This window comes from Cygnus atratus, chromosome 18, assembly GCF_013377495.2.
Source record: "Cygnus atratus isolate AKBS03 ecotype Queensland, Australia chromosome 18, CAtr_DNAZoo_HiC_assembly, whole genome shotgun sequence".
NCBI lineage: Eukaryota > Metazoa > Chordata > Aves > Anseriformes > Anatidae > Cygnus > Cygnus atratus.
In genome coordinates, this window is record NC_066379.1 from 5,678,594 (window position 1) to 5,704,890 (window position 26,297).

Consider the following 26,297-nt stretch of genomic DNA (forward strand, 5'->3'; position numbering starts at 1 on the left):
GAAAGAGAAAGAATTCAGAGCCATGAAGTATCCTATGCACCATGAAATTCAGATCAGCTGGGAATAAATTGGCAACACTGCAGCCAAACCTCCACAGACCTTAATGTCACCATTTTTGACCCTGTGTCTGAAAGACTGAGCAAGTAAAGCTTGAAAGGCCTGTGCCATAGGTAAATATAACTCTCAGCTCTCCTCTCTGCCAAACCATTGCCAGACTTGAAGGGAAGCACAACAGATGCAAAGCATGACATTCAAACCCAGTTCACAACCACTGTTTGTTTCTCATACCACTTCTGCCTGAGCTGGTGGTTCTGGAGCCTTTGGTGGTGGTGTAGCACTCTGGCTGCTGGGAGATGACTTGGGTTTTGGGAGAGTGGCTGGGGCCTGGGCTCGTGGTGGACTTGAGACTCTTGGCCTCGGGCTCTCATAAGACTGTTGCCGCCGCTGCTGTTGCTGCTGTTGTTGCTGGGAAAGGGTCATGGCTTGAAGGGTCATCTGCTGGGCCTGGAAGAAGGAATTAATCAGTCACCCTATGGTGCCTCAGTGTCCCCATGTACACAAACAGGCAAAAAGGGTTATTTCCAATTTTGCAGTCTTATTTAACCCTGACTTTATATACCTAACCCCATCACATAAGCACGGAGCATTACAGAGCAGGCCTAAGGCAGAAGGGGAGCATGGTAGGCTCTTCACAGCACATACACCCGTGCATTCTCCTTCCCCCGTTCTGGGGCCTCTCCCACCCAGTCCCTTCTACTCACCATGAGCATGGCTTGTTGGTTGATAAAGGCTTGCTGTTGTGCTGCTAACTGATTGGGATCTACAGCTGGCATCACAGGCTGGGGCATAACCATGGCTGTAGAAGACACATATGACACCCTCAGGCAATCATTCCCCACACTGCCTGAGCAGCAGCCCAGAGCTGAGAGCTCACTGTGCATTCGGCCTGACATTCCGATGCACAGGCTCCGTTAGGATGCCCACCCGTTCATCCCCTTTCCCTGTACAGTTACTGAAACTCTGTGTTATTACCTGGCATAGGTGCAATCCCACCTGCCCCTGGCATCATGGGCATGGCAGCTGGCATCCCCACCATCGAAGGCATGGGCTGGTAAGCTGGTGTTTGCATCATTCCAGAGAAGCCTAGAGGCAAAAGGCCACATGCACAGGACTTTCGGGGAATCGCAGATCAGGAAGCCCTGATCAGTCCCACAGAACACGTCACATGGGCTGGGTACTTCTGGTTCTCTTGGCATGCACCAACAACAGGGACATGCAAATGGTTTCTCTCTTTATATAAAGCAGGATACACTGCAAAAAGTCAGGTGGACAAAAGAAACCAAAGAGAAATGTGTGGCCTGCTAGACTTTACAATAGCAGGATGCAGATCCTGCTTCTGCAGTCTTGCTTAGGACACCACGTTCTTCCTGACTACCTTATGCCTGTGTATGATTACAGAGAAGGGTTTCTCTTGAAGGATGGGCAAAGATCTCTGGGACTGCCAAATGTATGTGGGTCTCTTTGCAGCAAGTAGCTGCCAAGTATGCAGAGCTCCTGAAACCATCCCAAAGACTCAGCTATCAGTGAGATAGTGTCGCATTAAAGGGGACTTATCAGAGTCAAATATTTGCCTGTTTCAGAGCCCTGCCAAGCACTTTCACTGAGACAGTTTCACAAAGTTGAATGTATTTAAGAAAGTGACAGACATGGCAGATTTGGAATTGCCACTGATAAATACACTTACTGCAACAGCACTAATATACGATAATAGTGCTAGTAAAATGCTATCCCAAGTATTCCTCGCCAAAGGGTGAAGGTGCAGAGCTTACCAAGAAAGCATCCCTGTATTGGTGGAGGAGAGGGAGCACATCCCATTGACTGCCTCCTTCCAGGTTTCCAATTCCTTCTTACCCTCCTCTCCACCCTCTGCTCTTCTTTTTTCCTTTTTACTTTTAATACTAACTCCTAATACTCTTTTATATGCTAACCTTATCTATTCCTCCCCGGGGTGATGTTTAGCACGATTTTGGTGAAGAGTCAAGTGCTACAGTCCAGGTTGGTGCTTATCCGTGACACTAACAAGTCTGACTATTCTCCACAGATAGCCTGGGATCCCCACCCTGCTGAGAACAGCCAAGTCTTGGGCTCCATACAGGTAAAGAAAAGCAAGGAAAACAAACACGCAAACCAGAACCTCTATAGAGTTCAGACTTACTAACCCATGGAATAGCTAGGGATGATGGGAAAGTCTGAAAAGAAGCAATTTAAAAAAAATCAAAATCAAAACCCTTCCTTTGAAAAATGCAGCAACTATTTTGGGAAAGCACAAGGTGAATAGAAAGTGAATACACGACTTACGAGTGCCATACACTAGGGAAGAGATGGCCTGGGTCAGAAGCAAGCTACCTACTGCCTTGACCCCTAGACCAATTTGGGGGAGAAATTAAAAGCAGAACGAAGATGATAACTTTACCTAGCACCTTCGCCAAAGCATCTGTCTCCCAGCACCTGGGAACAAGTACAATTTCGGATGACCTAGGCTAAAGTCAAATGCTATTTTTGAATCAGCTCAGCCCAGGCGGTAATTAGCATTTGAGGGACTCCCTGACTTTTGCTCATTGAAGCTTATGTACCACTGCAGGTGTTTTCAGCTGTCCACATCCCCTTACAGACCTGCAGAAGGAAAGATTCCTCTCTGTGTGGGTCCAATCTTCCCACCTCCCTTCATGCGTCTGGTCAGACTCTCCCTGTTCTCCAAATCCTGCGTCAAGAAAAAAACAGCCTTATCTGAGCTCAGGCAGATGGACTTCACAGCAGCATAGCCACCCAAAGGCATATCTGAGCGAAAGCAGAGTGAATAGACAAAGGCATGCTTGAAGGAGTCACAGGGAGAGAAGAGCTGCAAAGAAAAAGTGAGGAGGAACATCAAAGGACTTACTGGTACTCTGGGGCCTTGATGCAGCACAGTGCTGAAGAGATCATCCACGTAGTGATCCAAGCCTACAGGGTCCCCTGGGCCACCTCTGAATCTTGAATCTGCAAGTGGAGAGGAGTCAGGTTATAAGGCAGGTAAGGAACATTCCCGTCTTCAGACCCTATTAGACAGTTATATTTTGGAGTGGAGCCCTCCTTTGTTCTACATCAAGAAGAGTTTCCCCTCTGCTCTGATTTCCTGGCTGGGGCACATCTTCCCAGTGCTGTCCACAGTCCCGAGCAAGAGCTCACCTCGATGGGCATTGCTGAACTCTGGAGGCAGGCCTGGCGGTGGAAAGGTAGGGGCCTGGATACCTGGAGCAGGGGGAATCCTGTTGAAGGGAAAACATAAGATAAGGACAGCACAGCATGCTGAGGGAGAGATAGGCCACTGGATGACAGGGCCAGAAGCATTGGAGCAGGAGGATGAGGTGACTCACGAATCCATGGCAGAGTTCAGGAAGAAGTTTCTGTCCCTTTCAGGTGTGATAGGGTATCCACCTGAGGACTGAGAGGGGCTGCTGGGGTTGCTGACATCTTCCATCTCTCCAATGAGGTCCAGCACAAAGTCACAGCCCAGCAAGTCCTGCCACATGTTGCCAGTGAACATGGAGATAGACCAGCCTCGAGGCTTCTTATCACAGCCCCTGGTAACAGGGGAAAAAAAAAAAAAAAAAGGAGAAAAAAGATGTCAAGATACACAGGAGAAAAGAGAGAAAGGAAAACATTGCATTCAGTTTCGTCCTGCCTTGTCTATCCTGGCAGCTTAAGTCCTTAAGCTTTAGGGTGTGAATCAATGATTAAGTGCCCAGGGTCAGGAAAATATATGTATCAGTATTTGTCTTTTTTTCTTTTAATCTTCTCTCTGAAGCTGCTCTGACAAATCACACCACTGATTCGTCTGTTCCTAAAGAGGCCCACAGTTCATGTACACAGACAGAAGGGATAGGGAAAGACCATGAGCCGGAGTGGGTAAGGAGTGGCTATTCCACATCTGACCATATAAAATTCCAGCCTGCAGCCCCAACGGATCTGAACCCTAAAACCAGTGATAACCTCTTGCACATCCCCAGATCTCTTATCCTCTGGCAGTACCTTGCACTTAGGAGCCAGCCTGCAAACTGCTCCCCGGTCATCCAGGACTCCACCTCTGCTGAGAACTTCTCCTCTAGCACATAAAAGAAAGAGTCAGTACACACAGCCTCCCAGCAAGACCCAAAACAACACCAAAGCTCTGCAGGGCACAGGCAGAGCCCAGCTGGAAAGCCTCACGCACTTCTGAGGTGGCCCACAAGGACTGAAAGCAGATGGAGGGCTCTGCATGACCACGTTCACATTCATAACAACTGTTTGATGGCACATCTCAAAGCACTTTCAGACTGACAGCTGAAAGTCCTTGCAGCATCCTGGTTCACTTGGGCCACCACCCCACTGACCAAGGTGCCAGAGCACGGATGATCTGCATCCGATTCACACAGGTTCTATGCATCCAAGGGGCAGCATAAGCCAATATTTGAGAAGGAAGAAAGGCTCAGAAAGTCACTGTGACAAAGGCAGTAGTATGGTTTGCATGGGCTATGCCGTAATGGGTAACAGGAAAACTAAACCCAGAGAGATGCAGAACCAGGACAGCCCTCCATTGAAATGGGCCCAAACCCAGAAGAATCTTATCCTTCAGCCTGAATAGCAGGTCTGCACTCATCAGAATGGAGTTTGGGTTCTGGATTCAAATGCTTCTATCCCCACTGGTGCACCAGCCAGAAGCAGTCAGTCTTCTGATCACTCTCCACTAAGCTGAGGGAAGCATTTTCTGAATGCTGATTTTTGCTTTGTAAAAGTCCTTAGGGACTAGAAGCACAAGTTACCATTAAAGGTATGAACATCCAGCACCATCTTCCCTTTCCTCTGGTTCGCAGTCCACTCCAGCTGAGTGGGAGGGTAGGCTCGGGAGAACACAGAGTCTGTGTGCTGTGCTGCTGTCAAGATCTTACGCTGGCAAACAGCATTGAAGCCATCCATGCCATGGTCTGACACAAATCTAGGAAAAGACAACTGCCTTTAGCACGTTGCTCATCTTTCTTAACCTTAACGAAAGTGTAGCTAGCTCTTTCTCCTCCTTACTTCAGCAACGGCTTCTCCAGTGCTGGTGAAGGGGCAAAGGAGCTCAGTAAAGTCGCCATCAGGACCCAGGCTCGCTGGCTGTGCTCCACATCTGGGTTCTTCCATGTCTGGGTGACCACTTGACTGAAGATTTCATTGCGCAGAGCCATGTTATCCAAACCTTTCCTAGCAATGTAGTTGCCCAGAAGTACTTCCTGCCAGCCATCAAGATTCTGGTCACCAATGAACCGCAAAATCTAGAAGCATTCAGGGAGAAAAAGAGAGCTTTAACTGCAACCCTCTGGCCTGAACTGTGTTGCGAAGTGACAACCTGAACTGTAAACACCAGGGTGTTTGTGAGCCTAAGAGCAGCCACCTCTCAGATCCGCACCTTTTCTCGGGCTTTGTGCACCACCTAAGCTCTGAGGAATTTGGGAGGCAGTGCTCATAGGGACAGGACCCTGACTAAAAGTCTTCTTCAGTTTGTTCTTTAGGCTGTTCTTCTGACTCAGAATTTGTTCTTGGGCAAAATATTTCTCCTTTGAGCACCAGAGTTCAAATTTGCTAGCAACTTACTACAGGCTATTTGTTATAGTGTCTGAGACCACAGCTGCCTAGATGTAAAAATATGTAAAATAAATTGATGCTCAGCTGATAGTCATGAAAAGCTCAGGCAGCTAGACATGAGGAAACACTAACCGCTGAATGTTAAGCAGACTTTGGTGTGGTTAATAGTAAAACAAGTAGTATGAGATGTATTACGTGCAACTACGTTGCACTTAAGCAACGATTCAGCTTCTTAGCTATGCATATCACCATTTTACATGCTTTTTTAAATTTTCATCCTCTACGGTGTAGTATCTCACTAGATTATTTTTCTTCTATAATTCGCTACGGACAGCTTTGGAGAGGATATTTTTTCCCTCAGAGAACACCTTAAGATGGTTAATGGTAGTATGCATGACAGACACTCAACTGAGAAAAACAGAAGGTGGAGATTGTTTAGTTCTCATGGAATTCTTTGTAGCAAATCCTTATGTATTGCAGTCTTTGCCGACGAAATAACTAATTTTTTTTGATTAGCAATGGAGAGAAAAGATCATGTGATCTTGAGGAAAAATAATAATCATCTGCTCAAACACAACCTACCCACAAGATATTGAAGCTTATATTCTTCCACAACTGAGATCATTAGGACAAAACAAGGCACTGGTTTTAGATATTGCATTTCCTAACGGGCTTATTTTAATAACATGTAATTCTCAAACAGATTAACACATTTACTTAGAAATTATCTGCAGTTTCATTCTATTTTCATAGACTAAAACATCATATCTTTAAGAAATGTGTTTTGCATCCACAGGGAAGAGGTGGTAACACTATCCTCCTTATGCAAACGCTACAGAATTAAGGTGTGGTTCCAGGCGTAGTTTTCTTGATGACAAAGTCCCTGCCTTGTTCCAGACTTTATACAATAATTCATTGTCCCCCTATCACATACTGACTTAACTGTATGTCTGAGATACCACCTGATGTGACGTCTGTCAGGCTGCTCCAATACCTTGAAGGAGCAGCAATTTATTCTGCTCTCTTCACACACCACGTATTGTAAGCATCTTGTTGCAGAAAGGCATCAAAGCATTGTCTTATGCGCACCTGTTCTTCTAAAAGGCCCTGGTCAAGGAAGACATCTCTTACCAGTTTGTTGATCTCAAGTGCACTCTCTTGGTATTCAGCTTCCAAATGGGTTAAGGGGTGATGCAGGGGATGGCCAGGGGCAGGGAAGTCTGTCTTCTAAAAAGAAAAAGGACAGAAACATGCAGTTTGTGCCTCGTATCACTAGAATAGCACGTTTCCCCAGGAGGGAAGCAATGAAGAGAAATAAAGAGAGTTCCCACCTGGAAGTGTGACTTAATGAAGGAGGAGAAAGGATAGCTGTTAATGGAGGATGGGAGGGAGAGGTCATCTTTGATCTTGACTTCTGGAGGTAATGCCTCAGTTATCTGGTTGGCCTGTGCTCTATACTGACCTGCAAGAGAAAGAGGTCTTAGAATCACAGAATGACCTGGGTTGAAGGGACCTTAAAGATCATCTAGTTACAACCCCCCGGCCATGGGCAGGGATGCCACCCACTAGATCAGGTTGCCCAGGGCCTCATCCAACCTGGCCTTGTGTTATAGCAGTCAGAAAGGCAGCCAGAATATATCTGGCGTGCAGTGCAATACATGGCTGGCTATTCCACGCATCTAACCTTGTCTAAGCGATTAAGTCCCTGTACCAGACCCCTGGTTCCAGAGATATCCATTCCAGCCCCACTGCCCCAAACCCTCTTGCTGCCTTGAGACCACAAAGCCTGACTTCAGGAGAGAGCTTTTACAGCCCTGTTTTTTCAGACTCTTATCCCAAAGTAACAACCGGAGAGCAGGCAGCACCTGAAGTTTCAATTGTTATGCAGTTTACAGAGCAGGAAACACTTAGCTTATACAGAGATACTGTTGGCAACTGTTAAGTCAACAATTAAATCAGAAACCATCATGTTGAGGCACTGGATGAGGGATTTATCATGGATAAATGGGAGCAAGCATATTTTTAAATTAAGAGATTTTTCAATGGAACACAGTTTCTGTGCATTCCTCTACCCCAAACCAATGCGTCCCCTGATGCCCACCCTCCTTCTCCCTGTTTACATCCCATCACATCTAACTTCATTTTCAGCAGTTTCAGTGCAGTTTGGTCCCTGAGCTCATACAGGTAGCATTGCTCACTAAATAGCTGATAGTCCCTAGGGAGATATACCCCGTAAGGAGTAAGAAAGAGGTATGTGGGAATCCAGCCCAGTCTGCTCCAATTCACAAGACTCTTCTGCTTGATAATATCTTTTATTGGATTACACAGGTGGCCAAGATATATCTGTCATTTTGTTAGCTGCTATACCAGCATAACAAGGAGGTAAATCTTACCTCAACCCCTCTGCAAATTAAACATACACATGGTACAAAGAGTTACAGAGGAAACAGAAGTTAATATAACATTGTTCAAGATAAGGTAAACAGCTTGGGAAGTTATAAGTGATATCTGGAAGATAAAAAAAAAAAAAAAGCAAAACAACTTTTCTATCCAAGTAAAGCATTCCCTTTAAGTTGTTACATTGTTTAAACCCATTTAAAGAAAATGGACTTTTGAAGAAGTGATTTTCAATTAAAAATAAATAAAAAATAAATGCTGCTTTGAAAGTGCCAAAATTCTAGTTTTGACTTCTTAACCTTTAATTTCTTTAAGGATTTTTGAGAAGAAGCTGGATGGGTTTGAGATCTCACACCCCAGATATCCAGCTCTGAAAGAAACCTGGGTTCATTAAACATTTTCGCTGTCACACAGCTTTGATCAAAAAGTTTTGTAACATCATTGTCACCAGTTACATCAGCAAAGTTCAACAACAGAGCTGAAAAGATAACAAAGATACTGAATTTTAATCTGGTATGCTGCCCACTGGCCCACGTCACTTTTCCACTCTGCCATCTTGGGAAACAACACACAGAATACCTTTTGTCTTTATCATATTTACACTGCAATGATAATAAATCAAATACAACCCAGGTGACAGACAGCAGGTAGAAAAGGCACATACATAACGCACTGCTGGGAAACAAGGAAATAAACAATGAAATAAAACAGTGCAGGAAAAGAGAGGATTTCTCACCTTCAGCTACCTGCAGCAGGGCAGCAAGCTCTGCAGGGATCTCCAGAAGTCCAACATCCTGTGGGGAGAGTGAGCAAGTCCACCACTGGGGTACCAGAAGTGAAACAACAAACCCTGACCTATTCTGCTCAGACTAGGTAAAGCTGCCTCTGAACAGCTGGTTGGAACAAGGATTGACCTCCTGAACAGCAACAGTAATTTCAGCATATACAATGTTCAGAAACATTACAAAATAAGGAAGTAGCATATTAACACAGGTACATGGCATGGGTCAGCATAGGAGGGAAAGGTGACTAATTCCTGACAAAAGTCACTGCCACAGGGGGAAGAGACAGGAAATTTGGCTTTCTTTGACTCATTTCTCATTACTAACAAGTTTGTCATATTGCACAGAAGAGATCATGTTTTAAGGGTAAGGAACCATTTCCACCTGCTCCTTTCTCCTTTTTTTTTAAATTATTATTTTTCAGTATCCAAGAATTCTATGGCACAAATAAGAAGATAGCTGATCCTGATCTGTGATGCACATTGCTATTTTGGAAATTTCTAAGGACGCTCAGATCTGTACCAGGATAATTCAGATGAGTATCTTAAAGAATAAAGCCTGTTTTGTTGTTGTTGTTTAACATCTGCATAGTAAAGCCTCTACTCACCAGCATACTATTCTGCCAACTCTCTTCACATGATCCCTCAGCAAAAACAGAGTCACAGCTTTTCTGTCAGTTTGATTTTGCTCCTGGTAAGGTACTTGGCTTGAAAACTAGCTTTTCAGTGGTGTGTTCAGGTAGCAGGCTGAGAAATCTCACGCTCCTGGATCCTCATCTGAGGAAGGAGGTGATATTTTAAGAGTACCCAGTGCTACGTACTCCTATTGTTGTTACTAACAATTCCATGCAAAACCATGGATGATGTTGACACCGGTTTCCTTGCTATGCACATCATAGTAAATGTATGTTCAGTCTAAGCATACAAATAATGACATCAGTTAGCAGTGTTCCTTTATAGCAATTGATACCGGTTAAACACCCTGTACACGGTACAGTTATATTGCTATAAAGCATTTAATAACTACCTTCCTCAACAACACCTTCCATAAATACATTTGTGCAGAACTGCCTCATTCCTACCCATCACAACAGAACAGGATTACCAAAAATTCTCTTCCTCACACTTCCAAAGAATCAATCCAATGCTGCGAACAAATGCAGTACTCTGCCTCACGACCACTTTAGGGATGCTTGATTATGGCCAGAGATTGGAAAATGCTGACTTAATGAGACAGTTACGCAGTTAAAGACTCTTTATAGCAGGCTTAACTGCATCTTTGCTGCAAGGTTTCCAGCATACGTGTAGGCTTTGCATACTCTCCAGATGTTTTACTGCTCCCAGGCAAACCTTTCAGAGCAGCTGTCTGCATTATCAAGCCAGTCTAGAACCAAAAGCACTAATAAAAATCACTGCATCAATTTCAAACTGAATCCCAACCCAAGGGCAACCCTAACAAGGCATTGTCTCAAACTCAACAGTCAAAGAATAACGAAAAGGGTAGAAGCAAACAAGGAGGCCTGGAGTGAAACTCCTGGATTCCCAGAAGACCTTGGTATTAACAAATAGAAAATGAAATCCCAAACTGGGACCAGCCTTTGAGGAAAAGTCTTAGAATGCCTAGTGGAAAATGTAGCACCAGATCACAAGCACGTTCTTGTTCTTGACCTGATTTCAGCAGCATCAAGGTTCTATCACCTTCAACCTATGCGTTCCTGTGAACTGCTGAGCTCTCCCAGCCCCCAGAACTCAGTTGAAGTGAAATGGGCCTTACTATAAATGTAAGCATGATCTGAGAACGGAATTAAATAATAATTCATTAGCCTACTCAGTTCCCCTCCTTAGTGATTTGTGGGATTAGAAAAACACCAAGGGCCTCAGTCTGGCACATCAGAAAGAAAGGTTCCTAGAGGATGCTAAATCATTTGGATGTCCCAATTCTGCACATTTCTATGCAGAATCTACAACCCTTAAGAACGTTTCCAGAGCTTAATCCTGTTGTTCCACCATGGTGTATGTATTCTAAGGTACTCTGGGCTGAGGAAGCATAGAGGAGGGGGAATACCCTGAGAGGCTGGCTTGTTTTATCTCAGACTCTCACAAACTGTTTGACAACTTACCATTCCTTGGCTGAGACCGTTCTCCCTGTCACCACTGGCCAGGGATCTCCTCCTTTGCTTTCCTTTCTCTTGCTGCTAGAATATGGAAGGGGGAGAAAAGAAGACATGTATGAGATCACTTCCAGCTACCTCTGGAGACAGACTGCAGTTGGACAGGAGCTGGTGTCCTGCTCCAGCAGATAAAATGACAGAAAGGCTGCAGAGTCTTCCTTGGACTCAACACGGTATATGAGAAGGAGAAGCCCAGGCAAAGCCTTTAGCTTTGCTGAAGCACCACTTGCTCTACACAAAATCCAACGGCAAGAGCCTTCACCACCTGCCCAGCATCCCCCCCACATCTTTCCTCCCTTGTCTGGCATTTGATGCATCCGAGGACAAAAGCACACACAAGCTGTCAGAAATATTCGCCTGTCTCCTCCAGCATTAAAGATTACAGTAATGCAGCCTGAAAATGGACAGAGGAAGCTGTCTGGAGAGGGACCCCATCAGAGGGGTGGGAATTATACCAAGAGCCAAACTCCCTTGCAGCTCTGCCCTTTCCCATCTCATACTATTGCCTCCCAGCCTCGACACTCACCTGCTTCCTACCCCAAGGTGAAAAAGGAGGGTCTCAGTCTCTCCCTCTCTCTTGCTTGCCTGTTGCAGAATAATGTTGGGAGGGACTAGATGGGAGGTTATGAGGGCTGGGCTGCGAAAGACAGTAGGCATGCTAAAGTACAAAGGGCAGGGCTGGAGGGGTGGGGGAAGGAGGAACTTTGCAGCAGGTGAACTTTGAGACCTTTTATTGTTGTTAACACATGTACAGATACCTCATCAAGCACACACTGGAGGAACAGAAACAGATTCAAAATAACTGTGCTGTTGAGGTTACTGATGGAAAGAAAAGCTGGATCCTGTCCAGGTAAGAAAGGGCAGAAAAAGGAACATACACTGTTCTGGGCATGGCATGGCAGAAGGCACCTCTGGAGTCTTCCAGCAACATTGGCCTTAACCTTCCACCCCATGCGTTGCTGATCATGCCACCAGCTGCACTGGGCCCCTCCTTCCCTACCTTGGGAAGCTGCCAGCTACACAGATGTTAGTCACTATCCTAAAGATGCTTGGCCTGATTTCCTGGTTTTAATTTTATTTTTTAGCAGCTTGTGCAAGATATATTCAACACATTGGACAGTTATTAAGGCTCTCTTCTCTACACAATTTTCCATCTTCTTAAACCACTGCCATCTTATTCTCACCCCAACTATGGATCCAGCTGATTTCCAAACGGTCAGGGACTTCAACGTGAGGTAGCTTTAAGAGGTGAACTGAAGAAATATTGCATTTTAGTCACCGTCTGGGGAAACACCAGAACTGAGCCGGGCAACTTAAAAAGCAAGAATGACTCCTTACAGTTTGAGTTGAACAGCAGCTCTGGAGGCCACATATGGAATAAACTCATGTCTTGTGTGCGGCAGCTTAGAGAAGCTCACACGCACAGGCATACAGATCTGCTGCATTTATACTACCCTTGCCAATTCTGAACCTAATCTAGGGAACAAAGCTCCAGTCCCTGTGGTTACTTCTTTTGACTATATTCATGTCAGCCAGAGAGTGAAAGACAGCTTTACCAATTCATTGCATCATTTCCTATAAACTGTCTCTAAAGCCAGCCATGCCCCGGCCTCACCCAAACGCTAGCTCTCTGCCTAGGGCAGAAACAGCTCCTGCAGGATACCTGGTCCTGAGAAGTGTTGTTACCTGGCAGTGCTTCCTCCTTTGAATGAAATGTCTAGAGATTAAAACCGTGGTATTAAACTGCACCAAAGTCTTCTTCAGCCTCCTGTACCGCTTCCTAGAGGGACATGAAAAGAGGAAAAAATGCTAATGAAAAGGAAACCACCAAAATTTAGGCAGACTGTGGACTCAGTTCAAGGCTACGGACCAAATATAACAACCTAATCAGTCAGTCTGGATTTGGTCTTGGTGTGTTAAGCCTGGTTCTCTCTTAAATGTTTTCCCTACATCCTTTGCTCTAGCTACCGCAGTATCAGCACTACCACAAGCAGGCTACTATAACAGTTTTGATAGCACCTCTATTTCTACTGGAACCTCTGCCCAGTGCTGGGAAATCTCTCCTCCACCTGCAGCATGTAAGCCTACAGCACAACTGTTCTCATCAGCAACTGCCTCTGCAGCCCTGCTGATCAACACTAAGCTCCAGCCATTCCACTAACAGTTGACCCAACAGAATTCCTCACTGCAGAGCAGGTTGGGAGCCAACGTGAGGAGAGGCCTGTCCAGGCACATCCTCACCTTGCCATCCTAGGCAAGGGCAAAGGCCTGTACCTTGCCTGGCCCTTGGCTGCTGACCTTGCCTGATAACCTCGGAAGTGAGCCTGAATGATTGTGACTTTCTCCTGGAGGACACGGAAGCGCCTGCGGTGGAGGAGGCATCGGAAATTCCTTTGGAGGGTAACAACGGCCCAGCTCTGCCTCAGGTTCCATCGTCTCTCCAGCAGCTGCCTGGCCTTCTCCTTCAGAAAGACCTGAGGCAAAGAGAAGAGTCACTGACCCACAATGAAAGCAGCCAGTTTCTCTAAGAGGCGATCAATAATAAAAGTCTCTGTTTTCCCTCCTTACAAGTAAGCCTCTACTGCCCATAAGGTCTCCTGCTAAGGAAACTGCATTCTGTTAATGGAAGAGGGCAGGAGGTGTAGGCCCACATGACAGAGGTGGATGTATTTGCGGAGGATGGTTCAGGAGCAGGGAACTGGAAGTGATGAAGGTTACTAGGCAGGAAAAACAGCAGCCCAGGCCTCCATCAAGGAATACTGGGAGGACAAAGGAGCTGGTCATACTACTAAAACATCCTGGAGCCTGCCTCCTGGTTTTTACCTGAAATGCTAAAATTTTCTCCTTCGTACTTGAGACAAGACAAAGCGAAAGGGAGGTGGAGGCATGCAATGTTCCCTTCTTTGGGCAGGAGAGATGAGCTGCTCAGTGTCTGCTGACAACTCATGAATAAGTGGCTGGGCCAGTGGAATTAAGATGGGATTCTCTATAGGCACCACCTTTGTTACTCCAATCTGATAAAGATCTGAGGGGCTCCCCACCACATGAGACAGCACTGCCACACAGACTTCTCTCTTCTCCAAGCAGCTGTGCCCTTGCCCAGCCAGGAGGCCATACCTGGAAGAAGAGACATTGATATGAGGAAAGCCAGCGCTGTAACTGGAATCCTCAGAGGATGATAAATCACAATGTGCTGACAAGTTCATCCAGGATTTGAGTGGCCTGGGAATCCCAAGCCAATATATCTTTGTACCTGGCTAGGAACTTCTGGAATGGAAGACGGACTGGGTATCCCTCTTTTTTAATGTGGATGGCCTCCAGTATCCCAGAATGCCGCAGCTGACAAGTGACATACTCCACATCAAAGATATTTGACAACTGTGAATATCAGACAGAAGAATAATTGAAAATATTAGATCAAAGAAAGAAAAAACAGAGGGCAGAGAGTTGAGAAAAGGGGCTCCTTCCGTTGTCCTGCCCTTGGTTAGATCTCGCTATGGGTATGAGACACAAAACCCAACACACCCTTTGGTGTCCAGCTGACACTGGACATGCTTCTTATCCCCTAGCATATGGTCAGCTCACATGGCCACAGGGAAGAGTACAAAACAGAGAAAGGAGACAAAAAGTTTCAAGCTATCAAATGAAGAAAAGGAGTCCAAACCCAGACACAAAAGGGAAGCTGACAGACAATACTGGATTTCAAGGAACTGAGGGACACCGTAAGGAGCTCAGGATGCTGTCCTACCTTTTTAGGATTAGGAGTAATGCACCGAATGAAGAAGGTATGACTCCTGAAAAACAGAAGAAAGGAAGAACCTTTCATCATCCTCCCCTCTGTGCTGACTTGGGAAGACTTCACACATTTCTGGGTGCAGCAATCAGCCCAGCACAGGAATGAGCACTTCTCGCCTTCTCAGCTTGGCTGTGAGGTCCTGCAAAGACTCCTGGAATTTGGACACCAGTGTAGAGGCCCGAGGCCTAAGCCCTTTGCCCCTGGCCCCCAGATCCCTTTGCTGACTGTAGGTAGCTTTAGCCTTCTGGAAAATGTGAGACACCACCTGGAAAGACAAAGAAATTTACCAGAGTTCACTCTGCTATGTGGAAAGAACAAATCTCTTCTATCTGAAACTGGGGAATTAGTCTCCCTTGCCCCCTGCAGGGCCAGGAACTACATCTGTATCTCTCTGGCAGTCTGTAAGTTTTATGTTTTTTAAAAAAAAAAAAAAAAAAAAAAAAAGCATCAATTGCAGCCAAAGAAGATTTTCTCAATTCCCAAGTGTCATTCAGTAGAACAAAATTTCTCACATGTCCTCCAGTTTCTCCCAACACCTGACCAAGGTCTTTCTGCTTCTTGCATGAAAGCAGAAGGGCTTGCTAGGTGCCAGCAACAGAGACCTTCATCCTCAACCACTACAATACCTTGAGGCGGCTCTGGGAGAAGATATCCAGCACCTCTAGATGCAGCTGGTCACGGTTTTTATTAAGAAACTTGTGGACCTGCAGAGGCAAAGTCTGATTTAACACACAGTTCAGACCAACAAAATAGGCAAACACCCTTTCATGCACACACCTCAACTTGGGGAAGAGAACTGGAGGGGTGGAACAAGAAGAAAGCCCTACAGAATGACTCTTGCTGTTCCTAGTGCCACCAAAAGCAGAGGGGACAATGACTGCTGCTTTTTGGAAGCAGTTCCTTTTCCCCTTCACATTGTCCAACAGGCTTTGACCCCCTCACTTACTTACTTTCAGCAGCAACAGTTTTCCTGGCTTTTTCTGGGCTCTGGCACAAGTAGGCTATTGTGTAATCATGGGCACTACGTATTTTGTTTCAGCCTAGAGGCTGTTTAGTTGCCTCTACTAGCAAGAATCTCCTCATTTCTGATAGCGGGCTGCTCTAGAGGGATGTGCAGTTACAAATAGAAAGCTTTATCACCAGCCCTCGGAGCTGGTCCATCAGGACACCCACAGCATGCTTCCAAGCTGGCCTATTGCTCCAACTGCTCCAAGTCCCCCACTGTCTCACCCGATAGGTGACAGGGCCTGCATAGTGTTTCACGGTGAAGACTGGCAAAGGCAGCTTGGGCTTGGTGTACCAAGGGCTGTTTCCATGATGGTAATGACACTTCTGGAGGAAAGTGTGGTCAGTGGCCTGTAAAGGAGATGAGTAACGTTTCCCTCTACTGCAACATATTCAGTAGCTGAAAAGCCACTGTTAAATGGAAGGTAAAAGCATGCCGTAATTTGTGTACAGTCTCTGTTCAATTTGTGTAACTGCCTTGCCCTAACAATCCTGTGAGAGGGATCACAAGAGAAGATAAGAGCTCACCTGAGTAAGTGAAGTTTGGTCATCCAGGATACACAAGATGCCATGGGGTTTTGCAGCAATGACATCTAGGCATGACTCATTGTACATCTTGGAGACAGGAATCCAAACTAACTGCTCTTGGCTATATTCCTCCTACACGTTAAAGGCCAACCAGACAAATCCAGCCATGAAAACAAGAACAAAGTAAGGAGTTAACAGAGGGATTTGGTTTATTCTTCAGGAAGCTAGTGTTTCACTGCTGTTAGAAACTTGCCTAGAATTATCTGGTTTTGACTTACAAAACTCCTTTTAAAGCCACTAATTATTTTCCTTATTTAAGAGAGAAAAGCTGCTCTGCTAAACAGTGATAAAGTGAACTGTGAAAGGCAACAAATCTGATAACTAAACTTTCACCTCCAGGTGGATGTGGAATAGTAAATAAAATGCTACAATGAATCTACCAGAAGGAGCTTTAGAAGTACCACTGGAGTCTGGAGTCATTGATCCAGAACAACTTGCTTATAAAATCTGTAAGAGGGAGCAAGGCTCTAAGAAACTCTTTCAATTTACTACAGAATTAGTAATAGCTATTACGTAATCAGCTCTTTGGATTAGGATCCCGTGGGTACTGCTTAAGACAGACATGTTTATTCAGCTTCCTTTTTTCCTGCTAAAGGACAGTCTCCAGCCAAGGCTGGCTCAGCTCATTCCATATGTGCTGCCCTTCACCTGCAGGCACGAGCATCACTTACCTCTTCCTGGGCAATGACAGTCTGGCTGAAAAAATGCTGGAGACGCTCATTGGCAAAATTGATGCAGAATTGCTCTAGGCTGTTCACACCTAGATCCTGCAAAGACAAAAAGGCATTATCACTTCTAACCAACAGCCCTCTCAGGAGACTCTGTCTTCTGCAAACAATGCACAGCACCAGATGGTGCTGATCTGAGCCCCTGGTTCAGGCAGCTTGTTCTGATCAATAAGTGACAATGAACCTGGGAAACTCAAATCATATCATGTCTGGTTTGCAAGCTCTCAGCCTGAACTATTGACTAGGATGAGCAGCAAGAGGTAAGACAAGCTGTGAAGGAAAACAAAGAGATCTACTCTTAGATGCACAACCTTGTGCACCATTGGTCTCAGAATCCATCAGTCCACACACAGATTTTAACAGGAATCTTAAATATAAAGCTCACATGCCTTGATGAATGCATGTCACTCTAAGCCTCTGCTCTGCATGTTATTTGTTTACCCCAAGTCCGGGAAGCTCCCGGAAGCTCGATGGAGCAGGAACATCTGTTCTTTAGAGAGGCAGAACTAAAGCTAGTTATGTGAATTATCTATGCGGCACCTTACTGCCCAGTTCATGGAAAAGTATCAAACATGCAAGGCTGACATGGTGGGAGCACCAGAAACCATTCTCACCATTTGAGGCTAGGCTCTTAACTGCCTGTGAGAATTAGGACTCCACTTACAAACCAATGCTACTTGCGATCTACCCAATCCTATTTAGTTTAGGATTGTACCTATGCCACATAGTCATGAAAGAAACGGGATGGGCTATTCCAGATGGCAACTGATAGCAAGAGCCTATAATAAAAGTGTTAAATGTCCTGAAGGAGCTCTTCTCTACTGCCTCCACAAAAACAAATGTACCCCCCTTATCACAGGTGTCTAAGTTACATGGTACAATTACTATTTCCTTTCGGGGATGGGGGGGGATCACATTTCCTCCCATCTCTGGCAGTGACTGAGGAGAATCAGCACACTCACTTGCAACCCAGAAAATATCAAAAGAATAAGAAAAGCAACCTCAAAACCATGGATGTCCACAATGCCTACAGCACAGTCCGATTCCCAGGGAGCCAACCACTCATTGATTCTCAGCAGCAGCCACTCAAAGAGCAGGTAATACAGAGTCTTGGCGATGGAGTCCCTGAGTAGGAGAGGGAAAACTAGTTAGAGCAAAACCAGCACCCTTGGGTGCATCTTACCAGCAAACAGTAGCAGAAGTCACCTGGCTTCAATGGCTCCTTCTACAGACAGAGGTGTGAAGACCCGATCATAACATGTCACCTGGACACACAGAAAGAGCTGGAATTACTGTTATTATCTCACAAATACACAGTTTTTTGGAAATCCACAAGGAAGTTGGCTCAGTTAACAAATGGATTTTTTCTATTTGACCTAAGAATTTACCCAGGTCTCAAAGGAAAAAGTAGAGAGTAAAAGCACATGCTGCCATGTTAGGATGGGAGTCAGCTGGCCAAGGTAATAGGCCTGAAGCCAGCTCAGGCTACGGGAGAGCCCTCCTGTATGTGAGTTCTGTCTTTACAGTCTCTCCACCCTGCCTGAGCTGCCTTGAGGGGTTCATCCAATCTCCCATATTGATCAAGCATGTCAGCCACTTTGCAGCATTTTACTCCTGCTGTTACCTTTCAGGTTTTGGACCATCTAAGGCACTTCTGCTCACAGAGCACTGGCTAAGGCATGCGTGAGATGAGAAATGATGAATGAGAAATGGCTAAAAGGTACTCACAGTGACACGATGAGTCACAGCACTTTGTAGGAAATCTGCGGAGACACGCAACAAATTGGCCACGATCTGAATCTCGGTATCACTGGCGATAGCTGCATGTTCAAAGAACTCTTTCTAAGTAATGGAGAAGAGCAATAGATTCAGCTATGGACTGGGTACTAGGACCAACTAGTATTAATATTCTTAAAAGCATCTCAGCTGCACAGATGCAGGTCACTGCTTGAACAAGATACCAGCATCTAGGTTCATTTTGGTTCCTCAAATAGCTACTCAAGCTCTAACAACCCTTGGTTGTCCTTATCTAGGTCAGTCTGGAGCTTAATATCTAAGGAACTGAATAGTCTCCAAAGTCATCCTCAGTGAAGAATAATTTCCCTGGCCCCATCACATGGGATAAGAGCAATGTTCAGCAAAAACAGCTCAATCCCAAGCTGACAAGGGTTACTGTACCTCATAGGAGGTAAAGCAGATATTCCCCAGCTGCAGAATGGCAGCAAGCACAGTCCAGGTGGAGGTCAGTTGATCGTCCGAGAGGCTGATTCCCTCCAGAGCTTGCACCAAGACCAGAAAGTCCTCACTGTCCTCCTTCCCCACGATGTCACACGCTCTGCCCTGAGAGAACAGAAACAGATAATTGTGGTCAGCCCCTTTTCACACAGGCTGGAGCTGAGCTATCAACAGCAATTTTCAAACCAGTGGTTCAATGTTTTAAGGGCTGGAGGAATCTGAAACAAAAAGACCACAGACACTGCTAGTGGGAGGCCAGCATTCATGACAGACCAGTATCTCCTCTCTGGAGTTTGGAGAGCAAACTCTCTCTTGTCCACAGATGCCGAGTTTTAATTATGGTTCCAGTATAGGCACCCCAGCTATCCCTTACCCACTGCAGGAATGCAGCTTGACAGGAGAGGGCATACCAGAATCTCCTCCAATTATGTCAACAGTTGCTACCCCAAACACTACCAGAATCTGACGTATCAAAGCAAATGGCTTTCCATGCACATAGGGAGCAGTCCTGGGTTAGTTTCACCTCTGCATGATCTGATCTTTTTCCCTTTTCCTCTCTGTAGCAGACCAAGAGGCTCCCGGTAGCTCAAAGGGTTTAGTTTGCAATACAGATCCTTAGCCACTAGGAATATCACCCCTGTAACTCCCCATGAGAATATAAGAGCATCTTTCTGCAGAAGTAATTACATCTTCTCTGCAAACAGTGCTGACTAAGCTGACAAAAAACACACTTCTATCAGAAAAGCTGCATCATATCCAGGAGGTTCTGGCAGAATAATGCAGGTGACAAGAGCAAGGTTTCCACAACGTAAGTAAACATAGCTCTGCCAGCAGACCACAGAAACACAGATCTAGGCCAGTAATAGCGTAATCCTGCTTGTTTTTTTCTCAAGTGGTAGAGGGAGATCTACTACCATCCTCCAAGAAGGACTCGCCTCCATGCAGATAACTTTCCTAGCTCTTAGCATATGTCTAACAAGTATCTGTTGGGTAAGATAGGCCCTTAATTGCCCTGCCTCCTCGAGTCATTAATGGTACTTGTACTTTCCTTGCCTGAAGGAAAGATGGTATCAATCATTCCTCAAGGAGTCCTCACAAGAACACAGCTGCAACAAAGAGTTGTCCACCTGGGAAAGCTGACCCACACAGCTGAAATTAGAAGGATTTCTTGCTGTTGTTGTGAACTCTGATATGGAAAGCATTCTCAAAAAAAGGCAATCATGCTCCAAGGTGACTTAACATAAGTATGGCAAACAATTTTCCAGTTTAAATGGATTGTCATCAGCAATACATCACAGCAGCTGTAAATTTTCCATCCATTCACTCAGTCAATGAAACAAGTGTGTTTTGTAAAAGGTAAAAAAGAAAATCCCCTGTTCTTTTCCATTCCTCAATAAATTGCAAATGCAAGGAAAAGCAATGAGAAAAGAATATCTTCACCACGAGGTGGAGCCATGGGCCCACATGATGACTCTTTTTAAAAGGCTTTCTTTAGGAACAGAAGGGACATGAAAAGTGAGAAAAAGAGCAAATAAGACACCAAGATATTTCTTCTTAGGTCAGGTGAGAGAAGGAACAAAGCAGAGTTTAGCATAGTTCTATAAGGGACACATAAGGAGAGAAGCAAAGTTATGAGATGCCTCACAAAGAGCCATGCTAATCAAACAGAAATGATGTCTCAGCCATTTCATTCAGTTGCTGCAGAGCATCCCCACACCACTCACCTGATTCAGGTAAAAGTAAGACTCTGCCTCTTGCAAGTACAACTCCTCTTTCTGCTCCGCAGGCAACCCAGCCAGTAGCTCATAAAAAACATGGTAGTTCCTCTCACCGTGGGCCTGATGGGGAACACACTTCATAGAGTTGACTCCAAGTCCAGTTCCAAAACTCTGCAGAATACATGCTGCCACAAACCAAACACTCAAAAGCTGGACACTGAACTCTCTCTGAGGGGTCAGCAAGATGATGCTAGAAATTATCTAAGAACTACTATTCAAAAAGTTTCCAGGGTTTCTCACTGACTCCTTGAGAGCATTCCATCTGAGAGCAGTCCCTTCCATGCGGCTCCAACACCTGACCTTTTCCACACTCCAGACATTAAGAAAAATTAGGTGAAGAAAGATTTAACTTTCTTTAAAAACTTTAACTTTTTTTTAAGCCTAATAAGTGGCTTACTTCAACCTGTTTGAGATAGAGCGAGCTCCTATTTAATTCATATAAAATAAGTGATTACCTTTTGCCATACAGAGGGAACTTATTTCTTGCTAACAGAAGAAATGGGAAGCAATTCTCATACTTATTCCCATCCATGTTAATTAACATTAAATTTCATATTAAATATGAAAAATGGAGAGAGAAACTCATTGGTCCTCACCTGAAATACCACACGAGACTTCTCCAGCAGATACTGGGAGATGGACGTTCCCACCACAGCCCCGCTAAGCATAAGAAGACAACAGATCCTATCAGAAGCTAGTCAGATGTTTCAGATAGATCTACTTGTCTGAGGGGTTAGCAAAAGGAGTAGTTACAGAGAAACAAGGATACGACCTGACCAACTTGGTCTGAATTTTGAAGCTTTCCAGCACTGGTGTATTGTACCGTACTATCACAGAGAGCTATGAAACATCAAGATTCAAGTTTGGTTTCTGAAGAGCCTCCAGAGTACAAAGGAGCTTGGACTTGAATGATGCTCACACATTACGTCCTGAAAATACTCCAGGAGACAAGGCAAGCACCTTTCCTTCAGACTCGTCTGATTGCTGTTGCACTATCACTGTCTCATTTAACCTTACGCATTCATTCTATATGTCCGGCTGACAGCCTGTGAGGACAGGGATCACCATTTTGTTTTGTATTTGATTTGCGCCTTTTACAAAGTTAACCTGGACCAAAAGCAGGATGTCCAAGTACTACAGCAATACTGGGCCATGCAGCCAGCATCCTGGAGTGAAGGAACGCGCAAGGATCTATAGGCCTGTAAGCCTTACACGTGTCCCATGCAGATTGGGTAGATGTGTAATGAAGGGAAGAAATTAGTGGCCATCTGAATATATACAATTGATTTGAGAAGAGTCACTATGGCTTCTGTAAACAGAGGTCCTGTCTCACAAACCTCCTGGAGTATTTTCAAGGGGATGACAAGCATGCGGATAAGGAAGATCTGAGGAATACAGTCTACGTGAACCTCCGGAAGGTTTTATCAAGTTGAGGAACTTTTAAGGAAAACAGACAATTATGGCAGAAGGAGGAAGGTCCTGACATGGGTAGGAGTAAATGGCTAATCCTCTTAAAAGTGGGCAGTAACCACTAGAGTTCCACAAATTGTCTATCTTCCGGCCCTTGAGTGTAATTGAAGGTTTGATAAGTGACCTGGGAGCTGAACAGCAATATGACAAAGCTTCCTGACATTATGAAGTTATTCAAGGTAGGGAGGTTGAAGGCCAATAAGTGCAGATAGACCTTACAATGCTGAATGAGTGAGCAATAAAATGTCACATGAAATTCACTGTAGATAAATGTAAAGTGATACACACAAACTGAAGTAATCCCAGCTTCACATATAAACTGAGTTAACCATTGCTGCTTAGAACTGAGACTTGGAGGTTATGATAGTTCCATGAAAATGTCAGCTCAGTGTTTCGCAACAGCCAAAAAATTAAAAAATAAAAAATTTTAAAAAATTTAAAAAAGAACATAAAGAACCAGAAGTTAGAAAGGCAGGTTAAAAAACAAAAAGGTGTTTTTCACAGAACTGGTTAGACCTGTAGGACACCTGCCAAAGACTATTATAGATTCATGAAGTTTTACATGAGCTCAAGAGGAAACTGGAAAACTACAAAGTCTCAGAAAAAAACTCCTAAGCTGCTGCAAATTTTTAGGGGTTAACAGAGTGTTAGAGAGAAGTGTGGTATGAATGCTTGTTGCCAGTGCTGGAGGCACAATATTGTATCACATAGCTCCTTGATATAAAGCAGTTCAGACAGTCTGATGTTCTTAATTTATCATCCGTCTTGAGAGGTGAAGATCTATTCTTTTGTGGAGGAAACTAAAAGCAAAATAGGGGTGTAAACTCACCCTCCTGCTATCCTGATGATAACAAGACTGTAGTGGGGGGAGAGCTATTGTATGAACCCTATGCTCTGCTAGACCTTTTCTCACCTAAGTGCCCCTGGACAGTTGGAAGGACAGCATCCTGTGATGTTCTTTTAACTCACTGTCGCAGGTGGATGTTCAGAAGCTTCCCAAAACGACTTGAGTTGTCATTGAGGATGGTTCTGGCATTCCCAAAACTCTCCAGGATGGGTAGGACATTGCAAGGCTTTAAGAAAAGAGAACACTTAAGAAGCGATCATGGTTTTTTAGACTCCAAAGTACTTAAGTAACTGTTAATCTGAAAATCCAAAAAAGAAGGGACTTCACTGAATTGATTCTTGCTTGACTAAGGAGGCTCTTTTTGAACTTGTCTTGGTATAAGTACCTTCAGCCACTGTTGAGTTGCTCTATGAACTTTTTACCTTCACTGCTGTGATCATTCACTTCACTTCTGCTCTGTGATTGTTCAGCTTCAACTCCCAAACACCGCTATAAGGTCTCTGAGGCAGGTCAAATCAAAAATTTCAAAACAGATACAAATCTTCAAACAGATAAAGCACCCTATACAGCATCAGGGCTCTCAATTACTAAAATACATCATCTGTGGCTCCTATCTTCATGGCAGGTTCACCTTGAACCACAAGTCATCTGAAGTCCAGCTCGGTGAAACAGGAATGAAGAAACAAAATGGACAGTATGGCCTGTTTGTGCTGTCTTTGGCTTCTACCTCTTAACAAGCTGTCATAGCATAAAGCAAATCTCAGTTTCCTCTTACCTGCCTGATGCTGTGGCCGTCTGATCTCTGGTACAGCATAGTCAGGTATCGCATAATTGCTTTGGCAGCTTCTGTTTTACCTGAGCCACTGTGTCCACTGGAGGAATAAGAGATAAGGAAGCTGGCATCAGAACAGAATTATCTAATTTAGACACTATCAGAGGTTCTGTTACAGTAAATCATTGGAACTGTACTGACTTACAACACATGAAGATCTATCACGTTGTTCGAAACGCTGACACAAAATATGCACAAATAAGAATCCACTGTAGAATGTCAAATGTTTTCTTTTCTACTCCCCCCAAAGGCCATGAAACTAAATTCAAACTGTATTTCCACAGAGTGAAATAAAATCCCATCTCATTCATGTTTTCTACTCACAACCTTCACACAAGAGCCAGAATGATAAACGCATGGTCAGTGAAATACAAAGATGAAAGTCTTTCTTAAATAAAGAAATGAACAAGCCTTTGAAAAGCACACACATTTCTTACCTGATGATGACACACTGCTCTTGTTCTGATGACTGGGATAGTGCGTAGGCCATTTCTGCTATGGCAAAGATGTGTCTAGTTGTACAGAAAGAAAACCCCAGTTAACTGACCTCACATTTCTATTGCACAAGCACAGCACTAAAAGGCTACTCATCACTGATCTACAGAGAGATGGGCCAACATACTGATCTAAGAAATGTGAGGAACCAGGGAAATCAGAGCTTTGTTCTTGCTGACATCAGGTTAAAAGCCATTGCAAAGTTCAGGTTCCTCCAGGACCTCCGTGACCTAACCTAAGTAACGCTCTGTGCCATGGTGCTTCGTGTAAGTGACACCAGCAATATTACCTACACTCGAGGAACATGAATACATTGTTAGCTCTGGTACGACTGCTGAACACTTTCTGGAGCCCAAAGGGAACAGAGTTTAGGGAGTTAGTCAAGAAAGAGAAACATACGGAGCATTTTCTGAGAGCGTCCTTCGGTGGTACTGGGTAGCCACTTCTTCAGAGTAGATGCTGAGGTCTTTGAAAGGATTCACAGAAACCAAGACTTGCCCAATATAAGTCTACACCAAAAATCAGAAAGGGGAACAAATTTGTTGGCTCATTAGAATTTTCTAAATGAGGAATGCAACTGACTGGGAACACAAATATTCACACAAATACTAAAACGAGCTTTAAAGAAATACTGTATCATATTCTGATACATTATATTCTGAAATTCTGATTATATTGCCAGCTCATGCAGGATAAATCACATTTTTTCAAGCTTATTCCACTAGCTCTGGGCTGCAACACCAAAATGCTTGCAGAAAATCCAAAGTTTCTTCTCGAGATCCACAAACTTTACTCAGAACTGGTTTGCTAAAATGGAAGAATTCCACTAGGAGCAACTAAAGCTAAAACTGAACCCAAGCACACACATGGGTAGGCAACAAATACCAAAATTCAAGAGAAACTCTGGGACTTTGTTCTAGACATGATTCTATGGTTTTGATTTTAGCACAAATATTCCATGCTACCTCTTTTTTGAGCAAAAGCAGTGTGAGTATCCTTCTTATCACCATTCCTAGTAATGAACAAGCTCTCAAGCTACTTTGTGCAAGATCAAAGCTTCATGGAGAAAAAGAAATCACTTTATCTTACAGCTCATTGTTCAGAATGAATAAGCACTGAAGAAAAACACACACACACACACAAAACACTACTTCCCATACATAAATACGATTGTGATGGAACCTTTTCTTCAGACACAGCAGAACTGAACTCTCACAGACTTCCCTACAAACAGAAGAAAGAATCTGTCAACCATAAGCTTAATTGTATATGTATTGATATTAAACTTTCTGCCCTCCCAGGGATTCTGTGGGAGGCTGGGATCTGAAACTGTTCATTGCCTTCATCTGTTTCCAACGTGTCCAGGAATAAGCACATCAGAGAGAACAGAACAGCCAAAGCTCAGTGTCCAACCTGTCCATATCCGTGTGATCACAACTCCTTACACACAGCCTTTAGAGTTGTTTCTCTAAGCAGGATCACAAGGGTAAAGGATGCCAGGACATGCAAGAGAAGCGGTGTTAGGTGCTCCTAT

General features: G+C 44.4%; 1 protein-coding gene across 1 annotated transcript in view; it reads right to left on the minus strand.

Annotated features, from left to right (window-relative positions):
- MYO15B (myosin XVB) overlaps positions 1-26,297 on the minus strand; it is a 45,716-nt gene that overhangs the window by 15,737 nt on the left and 3,682 nt on the right. The window contains exons 4-37 of the mRNA XM_050714441.1: positions 25,163-25,272; positions 24,706-24,780; positions 24,212-24,308; positions 23,559-23,662; positions 21,716-21,779; positions 21,066-21,179; positions 19,285-19,446; positions 18,835-18,948; positions 18,313-18,371; positions 18,108-18,231; positions 17,050-17,145; positions 16,319-16,450; positions 16,016-16,141; positions 15,412-15,489; positions 14,902-15,050; positions 14,738-14,783; positions 14,243-14,367; positions 13,998-14,106; positions 13,264-13,463; positions 12,676-12,769; positions 10,939-11,013; positions 8,774-8,831; positions 6,972-7,102; positions 6,772-6,867; positions 5,095-5,330; positions 4,839-5,011; positions 4,069-4,141; positions 3,415-3,620; positions 3,226-3,309; positions 2,939-3,036; positions 2,674-2,761; positions 1,033-1,143; positions 762-856; positions 292-504 (exon numbers count right to left, since the gene is read on the minus strand). Coding sequence (XP_050570398.1) covers positions 292-504; positions 762-856; positions 1,033-1,143; positions 2,674-2,761; positions 2,939-3,036; positions 3,226-3,309; positions 3,415-3,620; positions 4,069-4,141; positions 4,839-5,011; positions 5,095-5,330; positions 6,772-6,867; positions 6,972-7,102; positions 8,774-8,831; positions 10,939-11,013; positions 12,676-12,769; positions 13,264-13,463; positions 13,998-14,106; positions 14,243-14,367; positions 14,738-14,783; positions 14,902-15,050; positions 15,412-15,489; positions 16,016-16,141; positions 16,319-16,450; positions 17,050-17,145; positions 18,108-18,231; positions 18,313-18,371; positions 18,835-18,948; positions 19,285-19,446; positions 21,066-21,179; positions 21,716-21,779; positions 23,559-23,662; positions 24,212-24,308; positions 24,706-24,780; positions 25,163-25,272 — 3,915 coding nt within the window. The remainder of the gene's footprint in view (positions 1-291; positions 505-761; positions 857-1,032; positions 1,144-2,673; positions 2,762-2,938; positions 3,037-3,225; positions 3,310-3,414; positions 3,621-4,068; positions 4,142-4,838; positions 5,012-5,094; positions 5,331-6,771; positions 6,868-6,971; positions 7,103-8,773; positions 8,832-10,938; positions 11,014-12,675; positions 12,770-13,263; positions 13,464-13,997; positions 14,107-14,242; positions 14,368-14,737; positions 14,784-14,901; positions 15,051-15,411; positions 15,490-16,015; positions 16,142-16,318; positions 16,451-17,049; positions 17,146-18,107; positions 18,232-18,312; positions 18,372-18,834; positions 18,949-19,284; positions 19,447-21,065; positions 21,180-21,715; positions 21,780-23,558; positions 23,663-24,211; positions 24,309-24,705; positions 24,781-25,162; positions 25,273-26,297) is intronic.